Source organism: Ptiloglossa arizonensis, chromosome 2 (assembly GCF_051014685.1).
Source record: "Ptiloglossa arizonensis isolate GNS036 chromosome 2, iyPtiAriz1_principal, whole genome shotgun sequence".
NCBI lineage: Eukaryota > Metazoa > Arthropoda > Insecta > Hymenoptera > Colletidae > Ptiloglossa > Ptiloglossa arizonensis.
The window spans coordinates 18380273-18392664 of record NC_135049.1 but is presented as its reverse complement, the minus strand read 5'-3'; the positions used below and the strand labels follow the sequence as shown (position 1 = coordinate 18392664).

Here is a 12392-nt window from a genome sequence, read left to right as displayed (position 1 = left end):
ATCACGGCAATAAATACAAATGTAAAAATAACCCGCGTTTGTCTTACAGAATTAAGTAATTTCGATCAATGTTGCATTCGTGAATTGCCTTTTGCGTATCACTGTCATCAGCGCTTAATCATTGGACCGAAAATTTTTTTTCATTTACACCGCGCGTATAGCGTGTCCCAGTGGCGCAACCAGAAATTCCAAACAGGGGAGGAACCACCTTTTTTTATATATCTATATTTATCAATCAAAACAATCGCTCACCTGTAACGCCAACTACGATCTTTCTTCTTCTTCTTCTTCTTCTTCTTTTTCTAAATTAATTCCGCAAACATTCCGTACAATAATTTTGTTCTTCGATCTTCGTTCATAGAAAAGAATGGTTATCGATACCCCGTAGCCCCTCTAGTTACGCCACTGTTGTGTTCGTCGTAATGATTGATTACTTCTGTTATCAATGGAACGAACCGAATGTGCATTCAAAACAGTCAATTTCAAAAGGGTGGGAACGTGTTCACGGTCCAACGATTAATCACGACTATTGTTAAATCGATATATCCCGCTGGCAAAATACGTACCCCGAATTCGGTAATCAAAGATGAAAGAACAAAGACGTTCCTCGATGCCATTGATGATAATGGGCTCGTGGACGTCATTCATCTCCGGCGGGCGAGCATGCCGGCGATTAATTTATGTTAATCCACGCGTATCTCGTGACGCGCGTACGTATATAAATATCGCGTCTCGCTCCTTTACACTGTACACGATGAGCACCAAAATATACATGAAACTGAACGTTACGCTGCAAGCCGGGTATAAAATAAATGCAAATAATATGCATACGCGAATGCGCCTTACGAGCATTGTCTGACGCCACTCGTGTATCAGTTTATAATTTCGTAGTCTATCGGCGACATGAATTTCGTGGCGTACTTTCGAGTGCAAGGGTGGATGGGATCGAACGTTATTATTGTTTCGTAATTGGTGAAAAATCATCCCGAGATCGTTATCGAATTGTCGGTAATTGTCGAGGTGCGGTTATCGTTAAGGATAGTGTTCTCGTTGGCAATTTTTTTGGGGGAACAAAAGAGTTTCTCGGAGAATTTTTAAATAACTACTTTCTTGGGTAAAGTAGAAAAGAGATTTCGTTTAACGTGCAATACTAACTAAAACTGAAGGGATTATTACGATATTTTGAATACGAATGCACCCAAAATCCAGCCGAGTGGTTTTCGTTACTTTTCAAATGGTGAAATTTTGTCTCAGGATTGCAAAAGTATTCGCGGACAATTACATAGAAAATTTAGATTCGTTTATGTGTATATATATATATATATATATATGTGTGTATAATTCTGAGAGTGCGACATGAAATTTGCAGCCCGTGAGGATGAATTCAAAATTCGACAAACTCCGGAATAACTTTCCGGTACTGTTTCGGCGAAGAAAAATTTGTTAAAAATGCGGACTCTGCCCGTAAGCGTGGACGTAAACTAATAATAATACGTACGTAGTACATTATCGCGGCACTTATAATATTCCGATTAAGCAATCAAAATAGATTCATATTTTGTTCGTGAGTTATACACGACAAAAGACCGAAGAAACCTGCATTTATCATCATTACTAATATTATTATTATTATAATAAATCTCAGTATGCTCTAAATGTATTGCCGTTGTTGTGTAGTAATCGTTATTATTGTTATTGTTACACTATCATTGTCAATTTTTGCGTTCCTATTACTCTCACTCTATTTTTCACATCGTTACCTGAACCACGTTAACCTTTTGTTTTTTCTGTTACAGTGGTGTGAATGTGTGTGACTGTAGACGTGTAATTGTTGACATTACGGTAAGATAATTCGGTCTTATTACGAATCCCCGTTCCTATAGAGATTATACACGTAGAAGTAGTTCTTTTATTTTCCAAAGTACTGGACGTGGAAAAGAAAACAATGGAACGGGCACACAGAAGTTGAAATTGCAAAGCAATAAAATTAACGACAATTGCGTTGATTGTGCTTTTAATAATCGCTGAACATTCAAGGCAAATATCTCGGTTGTATACCCGGTGTCACTTTAGTGTTCATCGAGCGACTGTAAGCAAATTTCAACCCTGTGCTCACCCCCATGTCTCTGCTCCTTCCCTCTCTGTGTCTCACCCTCTGTATACGTATATACTATTTAAAACTTCCACTTGAAAAAATTACAAATACGTTGACAAATTACTTTTTACGTACGTCACAAATGAATCTATGCATTCAGATCTATAGTATATTTTTAAAACAAATGCCGCAAAATTTATTTCAATCTTGATATCAAAAGACCAAGTTCTTTCGTTTTCATGTATAGTAATTCCGCTAAAAAAAAGTTAAAATTTTTATATTTGTCATTGTATCCTTGTGAGAGTGTTATCAATGAATTGGTGATGTTTTCCCGATGAAAATGAGTCCCAACACGGCCTTGATCGTACTATAATTATACATTTTTTGAATTAAGAAACTTTCAATTACGTATAATTAAAAATAGTCCGAATTACGTCGTGTTTGGACTTGTTTTCGTCGAGAAAACTCCACCAATCTATTAATAATACTCTCGCGAGGATATCGTAAAAATATATAAATACTTAATATGCATTAATGATCGACACACCAATGTAATGCGAGTCTTGCTCGCTGTTTCTCTGTCTCGCTTATTCTCGGTGAATTACATTCTCTTACCTTACGAGACGTTACACACGAGGCTAGACTTCAGTTCGAGATGAAAATCACTACCTACTCCACTTTCAAATGAACTGGTGGTCTCAGTTCTGTCACTTTAAAGTAGAAATTAAATCACTGCTATCAAATTGATGTTCTCCCAAAATCCTTAAAATTTTCATATCACTTCGGCGACATACGCATATATAAAATATATATGTACGATGCAAAGTATTTAAAAACATTAGGACCGGTCGAAAGATTCATATCTTCACAACATAAGACATAAAGAAACGTCTCATCATTTTATTATACAATTTAACGCTTCGTTTTCGGGATAGGTATAAGCAATTAATATTTCGAGCACCGATTACCACAGTTCTGTCTATCCTATAGATGACATTATGTCTTTCTTTTTCTTACTCACAATAACATCCCCTATTATACATATTTCTGAAGAAAATTGTTTTGTCGAAACGTTTGAGTTTTTCCTTCACTAAATTTCTTTCTTAATACGAGGATTAAATAAGAGTTGACTGAACGCATAAGCGCACATAATCTTGAATGCTTGAGTATTCTATCACAAGGAGTATCGTGGCGTAAAGAGAACACTTCTCGATTCTGATCAATCTAGTACAGTAATCCCCGCATTCAAGTGACAAAATCTGAACGGTCGGTTTGCTTAAAAACGGGGTAGGTAGCGATTTTTGTCTCAACGTGAAACTCTGCGCGGCAACCGTCCAATGAGGAAAGTGAATAGAATACATCAAGAGTGAGCAAAAGATTGTCATGAAGACATAACAAAAAATATAACATTTTTCATTTTTATTCGTGAATGAAAATTAATTCTAATTGTTCTCGTATGGGATTGTACTGAATAAACATTGACAGGGAATGATTCTATTACATAAATCCGGGGTAAGAAATGTTACTTGAAAGCGAGAATTACTGTACACCGATCTTGGAATTATTGTAGAGAAGTGATTATTATATTATCGAGTTCAAAATCGGCTTAAAATGATCTATTCAAATCGTAGAACTTTAAGGACAAGATCACCGTATACTACTCTTATACAACTTTGAAAGACAAATTTTTTTTCTAAAATTTTAATTGATATTATTACAAAGTATAACATTTTTAATATGGTACTTCATCTACCTCGCTTAACAGATCTCCCTTATATACTTAAGTCGTTAGAAATCAATCAAACGCAAAGAAGGAATAATAATACTGCACTTGGATGCTAAGAAAAAAAAGAACAAATACTTTTAATACCCTCATAGAATCTGCAACAAAAACGAAATTTATCTTGAAGAATATTTCCTGTGATTTGTTATCGCAACATACATCGAGACGAAATGCAAAGTTTGGGAGATGCTTTAGCGAAGTAAAATTTCTTTCGTGAAGTTATTAGTGTCTTGCATTTAATTATACATTTAATTCTTCAAGGACGAAGATATATATCCGTATCGTGTCTATTGTCTGTAAATTGTACCCTTGACGGATATATCGGCGACAGAATATTTTTTTATGTGAAATTGCATAAAACGAAAGTCTTCTATTTTCCACCCACGGTTATAAATGAAGGCCTTGTACGGAGATTGCGCAGAAGTAACAAAAAAACTGGTGTGTAAAGCAACATTTAACAATTTAAGACCAGTGATAAAATGTGCGTTAAAAGCCTTAAAATTTACTAAAACGCTTACTGTGTTAACGGTACAGTGCATAGAATGTGCATCCATGCGTATTTTTCGCGTATGAGTGTGAATACGTGCATACACGGTGCACGAAATATTAATTGCTTAGACACATTTAAAAAACGAAGCTTTAATTCGTTAAACGATAAAGAGCTTTTCAATTGTCTTTGGCATGAGAAATGTTTGCATGTTTCTATTTGTGCCAGCATTTTGTAACAACCTGTATCTACAACAAAGTGACACGCTACAATTGAAAAAAAAATATTAAAAGTAACTTTTATATCATCTGAAAAGAATAGAATCGAAAAATTCAGATCTCCGTAAATTTCGTAAATCGAAAAGAAAAATCAAACTTTTATCTACAATTTCTTTTTTCCAAACAAAATCCTTTCAAATTTTGACATTTCGTTGTGATGTTTATGCGAACTATTTTGCACACTGCTTTTTTAAAAAACTAAACCTCTCGTGAAAGTCCCGGTTTCCATCGGTTATTTTGATCCTCGAGTTTGTGGTCAACCATAAATAGTTACATATTTTTTCTTTTCCAGACGTTTCTGGTGGGAAATATACCACCAACAAAGTGTGTTTTTCTAAGCGGTACCAGTAGAATAGTAGACTAGTTAGCACTTAATAATCTGCTAATTAGTTATCGAGACTCGGTGTTCAAAGCCCGAAATTTTGAGGAACCTCGAAACACCATGGGGAAACAGAACAGCAAACTTAAGCCGGAAGTACTGGAGGATCTCAAACAGAATACCGAATTTTCAGGTGAGTTTTCTCACAACTTTCGACCAATCTTGGTTCGCTGAACTTTGAAAATCTAATTAAAACGTGTAAGATAAATTTGCTGAAGTTTCGAGTGAAATGTTTCGTAACGTGTTTCTTAATTTATTACTTGTTTCACGCATCTCAAATTGAAAATGCGTCATTCAAAAACTAATCAATATTTTAGTACTCTTGAATGTCAAGGTTGTAAAAAATTATGAATGGATTACCCTACCGGAAAATTGATTGTGCTCAGTGGGTCATTTTACATCAAATAAATCACTTTCTGTAACATCGAACTATGAATTGAAACAGTCTGTGTGAAATTAATTGGATGATTTCAGTCATCGTTGTACCGATTTCGAATTTATTTGTCTGTGTAAAATTAATGTTGCTCTACGAAGGAAAATTTAATCGGAAAGATTGATCCACTTTGAATGAAATAAAAAAAAAAAAATAACTATGTATCTTCTTTTCTCGTTTCATATAGACTCGTGTCATCGATTGCACATTGTGATAAATTTGATGTGGAATGACCTCGGTAAATACAACGTTTATGGTTTTTTTTTGAAGATGCTGAGATTCAAGAATGGTATAAGGGCTTTCTGAAGGACTGTCCGAGTGGACACCTCAGCGTAGAAGAATTCAAGAAGATATATGGAAACTTCTTCCCTTATGGTGATGCTTCAAAGGTAAGTGAACGTATTAAATAACGAAATTATTTCAAGCATAATAAATTTCGTTTTGTAAGTTCTGTGTAAAATGAAAATAGATATTCAGACACAAGAAGCACCGTTACAAAGGTATTAATGATACTTCAATTATTTGATCAATGGTATTGATCAATTTTTATTACGAGAAGTAGTGTTACATATGTAGCGAGTTTAAATTAAAACGAATAACAGTACAGAAATTCCCACTTTAAAGTAACAATTTTTCAATCAAATAATATTTGTGCTACCGACCTATCGATTTGTACGGCTGACAAATGGAGGCAAAAGTTATCCGTATTTGTTATTGTACTTTTATAAAAAAAATTATCAATGATGTTTTCTCCAGGGAAATGTGTCCATAATTCAGACCTAATTTAATTATACACTATTTGAATCACTTTTCAAAAACTTCTAATTATTTTCAGAATTATAATTTAATACTTTAATAAGAATATAATGAGGAATATACAAATTTTTATTTCATACTAATAAAATTTTGCTGTTACTCTGTCTCATTCTACATAAAATGTGACTGTCCTCAATTTTGTCACTCCAAAGCGGGAATTACTGTATCATTTATGCAATTGAACTATCTTCAATCATTTCTACGGTCATTTTGAGCAACCTAACACATTTTTTTTCACGTCACACGATGCACAGTTTGCAGAACACGTGTTCAGGACATTCGACGCAAACGGCGATGGAACAATTGATTTTCGAGAATTTTTGTGCGCTCTGAGCGTAACCTCCCACGGCAAGTTGGAGCAGAAATTGAAATGGGCCTTCAGCATGTATGATCTAGATGGTAACGGCTATATTTCGCGACAAGAAATGATGGAAATCGTGACAGTATGTGTAAAACATTAAGATTCTACGTACACTTTCTTTTTCTTCTCAAATTATGAGAAAGTTTATATTTCTTTTTTGATCGGTACCGAGTAACTGATTCGAATGCGATGACTTTTTCATGTTTCTTTTCTTTTTTTCAGGCGATCTACAAAATGGTAGGTTCCGTGATGAAAATGCCAGAGGATGAATCTACACCTGAAAAAAGAACCGATAAAATATTCCTGCAGATGGACAAAAATAAGGATGGCAAATTGTCACTCGACGAATTTATAGAGGGTGCAAAGAATGATCCCTCTATAGTGCGACTGTTGCAGTGCGATCCTAGTGCACAAGCTCAGTGAAGCCTTGGGCCGTTATGCAATTATTACCGTGTCGTCCAGATACGTGAGTCGGGACCCGGTCCGATAGTGTCCCATACACAAACATTATGATCGCAAAAGCACTATAATATTAGAAGAATTTGTCGGAAAACGTATAAAAAAAAAAGAAGCTTGTATTACTTTAGCTACGTTTAATGTAAAAGTTGTTTACTGTTTGTACATTATTGTCCTTACTATATTATGATAATTCTTTTTTTTTTGTTTTTTTTTTTTTTTCGTTCTTTCTTTTAATGTGATTGATCGTAGAATAATCAAATTTTTTATTGTCAAAAAGTAGGAAATAAGTATTAAACGTTTTGACGAATTTTCACACGAGAAATCGTTATGAACATTGCTCCAAAACATAGATGATAGGAAAAGGGGGCATTTTTTAATTGGACCGGTACCCGAACAGGTCCAGGGTCACTGGGCCCATTGCGCTTGCGCATACCGCAAGCTAGTCTGTAAGACTAGTCCAGTCGCTTCGTCTCATAAACGGATCGATTTCAAACAAAAAAGCTTATTACGTTTTCGGATGTACGAATCCTCGTGTGCTGCGTACGACGAATGACCTGCAGAGCTGCCCACACTCTGATATTTGAGAAGAAAATATTTTGGTTCGTAGTTAGAACCAAGAATGTGCTTCATCCGACTTTACCTCAATGCTGTTGATGACGTTGATGCCTGGAGTAGCACTCGTGTTCCAGTTGTTCGGTTAAATGCGATAATTAGCGGAAATCTAGTGTTCTGTGTTCTTGTGCTGCTGTCCATCATATCATGGAGCATCTCAGTACCTTCATTATGAAAGTTCAGCTTTAATGGACAATAGTATTTACATAAGTTCAACTACCGTTTCTTATGGCACAATTGTGCAATGTCCGTCTTTGCTGTATACCCTCAATTATGCTTACAAATAACGGGTTCATACATCAACACATTTTTGAGTAGTGGTCTTTAGCGTAAGTCTCCGCCATACGCAGCTCGAAGGTAAATTAATTCTTAAATGTGTTATATGAGTTTTGTAAACTGTTATATCCAATATATATTTCTCCTATTTGATAGTTACATATTCTGAACCGTCACAGTTATCTATAATACGTATCTTAACAGCACGCATAAACTGCATAAAAAAACGTATGTGTAATTATGCCTTCTTTCAAGTTGATCTGAATAAAAGTAAGGAACATCCATAATTGTGAAACATATGTTGCAACTTCCAGATTTTACGTAACGTGAGTTATTACCTAATGCCTCTGCAATGCATTTATGACTTTAGAATCCATGTCAACATTATTTTGTAGATATAACCAAGTAGTTTCTTTGATAACAACCTTTGTTGCAGTTGCTTCTTCTTTTGTTACTTTTAATATGATAGTTAAATATTGTTATAATAGTTTTGACATTGTTAACCATTCTTCACAGCTACCAATGACATTGTTAATTTTCTTATATTTATAACATAATGTCTATATCAATTTAACAATATAATTATATAACCTTCTATATAGACTCCAAAATCCAGTGAAATTACGTTCATAAATTGTACCATGTCTAAAGTATCTGTGAAATATACTTGCTTTAGAAGTACTAATATTTTCAGTTCTCATTGTTAGATATTTTCTTTGGCAATGCAGAGATGAATATTTAACTATATCTACCTTAATAAGTAAATAGTATTCTTAAAATGTCATTTGACATTATAAACAAAAGATACTGCTCTCTCAATATAAACTGATAACTTAATATTCCAATTAAAATAGAATCATATACTACAAGTTCTATAGTAGTTCCCAATTGGTAACAGATGCCAATTATACAAAGTTATTGAGTCAATGCTGAAGGTTCATCACTTTCTATTTATAAATAATTATTTCTCAATTTCTCAGCCAAATTTGAAGCACACCGGTAATCTGACATTTCGATATCAAATTTACTTTGGGGATATGTATTGTCTTAAACTTTACTATAATGGAGTGCATATGTTCATTTTCGGTGCTACTCCGCAACTTTATGAGAGGCAGCCATAGAAAATCAGTTTTCAAGTTTTTCAGCGACTTAATGATCTACACATTGTTAAGATTCGTATACAGATAGTTGTGACGGTTCATTGTACGAAGCTGTACAATAAGAGAAACATATTCTCGACATAATGGATAATTGCAAGGGCATATTTCATATTAAATGATGATGCGCATAATACTCTTCGTAATCCTGGTGAGAAGTTTTTGATTGTTCATTACGCGCTGTCACAGATCTACTAATGATCTAATAATTATAGAAAGACTCATTTTGAGTGACATTTTACTACATTAGCAACAAACTGAAGCAATTAATAGTCGTCCAAGTAGCAAAGGTCACCGGAAGAATAGATAAAAAATATCAGGTTGAAGAAATCATTCTATTTAAAATGTTCATTCCTTTTAATGAACATAATGCTTTTTTAAATGATAGCATTTATTTTTCTCGTTTAAAAAAGGATTATGGAATTATATGAAGAACAGTAGAACCAGTATGCAGTGTATAAACATTATTTAAAGTGTAACACATAAATATAACATAATATGACCACTTATTTTGTGGTGTTTTTATAATGTTTTGAATGATAAGAGAATATTAAAATTGCTTCCTACTCATGATCTTATTGTAACTTTGTATGCTTTATTGCAACTTTTATGGATACAAATTAACTTGAATGATTACTAAAACTTTCCATAAAGTTACATTTATAAATGTAAAAGTAAATTATATTTACAATAATTGTATCTATTAAACTTGACTTATTATTATAATTGAATTATGAAATTTTAAAAATATAATTAAATTATAAGGTATTTACATATATACTTTCGTGAAAAAAGTTCGTTTTTAATAATTTACAAGTTTCAAATATTAACTAGAATTTGTAATTGTTATTAAATTGTTAAAACTACAAAATTAAGATGAATGATTTGTCCGTTTCAAAAGTTATAATCCGATGACCTTTGTTATAATCGCTTTATTAATATATGTTAATTTCCGTAAAGTAAAAGTAATCTTTTTTCAATCTTCTCATGACAAACAAGAGAAAGATCGAAGTCTTCTTGTCGATTCGAGCAACTGAACTTAATGATATTTTTATGGAGTTCAGTAATTTTCAAACGACAGGATGTTTCAAGTCAAATAAAGATTGTAAAAATGAAGAAAAAAAAAGAAAGAGAGAAGAAGATAAAAGAAAGACGAGAAAATAAAATTCACACGCACGAACTATTTTAGAGATTTATTTTTGCGAATACGTATACGCGTGTATGTCCGTGTACGAATGTACTATGTGTGCGACAATGTAACGTTATATGCGTCTACACGTATACATACGTGAGAAAGGGGAAGGAGACAAAAACATGAAAAAAAAAAAACAAGCAAAACACACAAAATCTCCCGCCACCTGTTGTTCAATTAGAATTGGCTATTTTAATGCGTTCTACATATATGTATACATAGCACTATAATTTTATTACTTGATAACTTAATAACTTATTCTAGCGATAAGAGCGCGATAATATTGCAGTTTCTGTCTGTGCAAAATACACGCAGCAGCAGAACAAATCTGTAATTTGTGACGAATCATTAAGTATGCCACGATCAGCAGAATCGACTCATAATTAAATTTGAATTAAATAACTCAACCAAAACTGGAATGTATATAGGTAAATTGCAACCTACAATGGAAGAAAAATTCGAAAGGTTCGTCATTATTGTCGATGGAGTAGGACTTTGATTAAATGATATTTTATTTCATATTTTTTAATCAGCATTTCATCTTTCCGTTGAATGTTCTTCATTGTCTCTATCACAATTTCTCTTGGTGTCACGTGATTGAGCCTTGATTTACGCTCCTTTAAAGTTTTACTACGCCTTCTAGTATCACTAATCAAACATCTTTGCTACTTAAATATAATTACGTGATGCGTGATCGTTACGCTGACAGTATTGTAAGTATTATTTTACAGGAGGGCAACGTATAAAATACGTATACTAGAACATATATGTACGTATATTTGTATCTATGCAGAAATCTATTCTACTTTCTAAGATATATGTCTGTTCATCTTATGCTCATTAATAATTAAGGATAAAGACCACATAGTTATATCTTTAATCCGTATAGTCACTGTATAAACTAAATAACATTATCGAAATTAATATATGAGATTTTAAAACAAATTTTGAATTTTTCTGACTATCTAATAAGGGGGAAAAATAATGTGCACAGAGTAAGTTAATTATGGAAAAAAACAAAGTGATGACATTTCCTTCTAAAAAATACAAAAATAAGAAGAATAGAAAGAAATTTCTGTTTAGATAAAGTAGAATTTATATTTTAAATTCAATACTAGTAAAGTCAAAATGTAATTATTGTACCTCAGATCAAAAAGCAATAAAGCGGAAAAAAGTAAATACCGCAATTAAATTAGCACAACTTTAAAAAGTCAATAATATTGCATAACTTTCATCATTTCACAGTTGTTCAAATATTTAATGGTTTTTCAACAATTCTTTTACTAAATAAATATATAAAATTATATTGACTCATACAAATTCATCAACATATGAGTGGTATTAATAAATTGATATTTAAAGGCAATGGATCAAGTAATAAAAGGGATAACCAGTTTCTCAAAAGAACAACGGAATATCACAACATAAAAAATTTTCTTAACCCTCTCTTCTTATTGTCGTAATTTTTAATTTATTTGAAGAAAAAATAGTTTTAATATTGTAAGTTAACGAAATATTTTGTTGTTAGACTATATTCATTTTGAAGTAGTGTTCATGTTTGCAGAAATACAACATTAATAGTTGTATGCAACATTTCCATTACACATTTCTTGGATTTTCCACATGTTTCTAAAAATGGAAGATATTAAATATACAACTAATGTTACTATTTCCGAATTTCAATACGAAATAAGTACACAAAATAATTTCAATAACATCAAAGATGAGTACATTTGTATGCAAAGCTGTCAGAAATATGACAAATATAAAAGTATACAAATACATTATGATGCACTATGATAAATGTACAAGTTCATAGAAAGGAAGATATAAGAAATACAATACTAATGTTAACACAAAACTTCCTAATAAATAAATCTATTATGTTTTTGCTCTATGATGTCTGTTAATTGCTGACTTTTTACTGTAAATTAGTTATTTCTTTCATTTTTCATTTCTTATTTATGCAAGCTAAAATGTGTTAAAAATACACAGAATATAGATTTTTTATTTTTTGCATATTCAACAAATTTGTCTATTTTTGAAGTATAATTAATTAAAAAC

The 12392-nt window shown here is 32.4% G+C and overlaps 1 protein-coding gene across 1 annotated transcript; it reads left to right on the top strand.

Annotated features, from left to right (window-relative positions):
• Positions 1–5019: 5019 nt before the first annotated feature.
• Positions 5020–11145, top strand: Nca (neurocalcin homolog). Its single transcript, XM_076305108.1, has 4 exons — positions 5020–5155; positions 5726–5844; positions 6526–6714; positions 6855–11145. The coding sequence occupies exons 1-4, from the start codon at positions 5086–5088 to the stop codon at positions 7053–7055; spliced, it is 579 nt and encodes a 192-aa protein (XP_076161223.1). The 5' UTR covers positions 5020–5085; the 3' UTR covers positions 7056–11145.
• The last annotated feature ends 1247 nt before the right edge of the window (positions 11146–12392 follow it).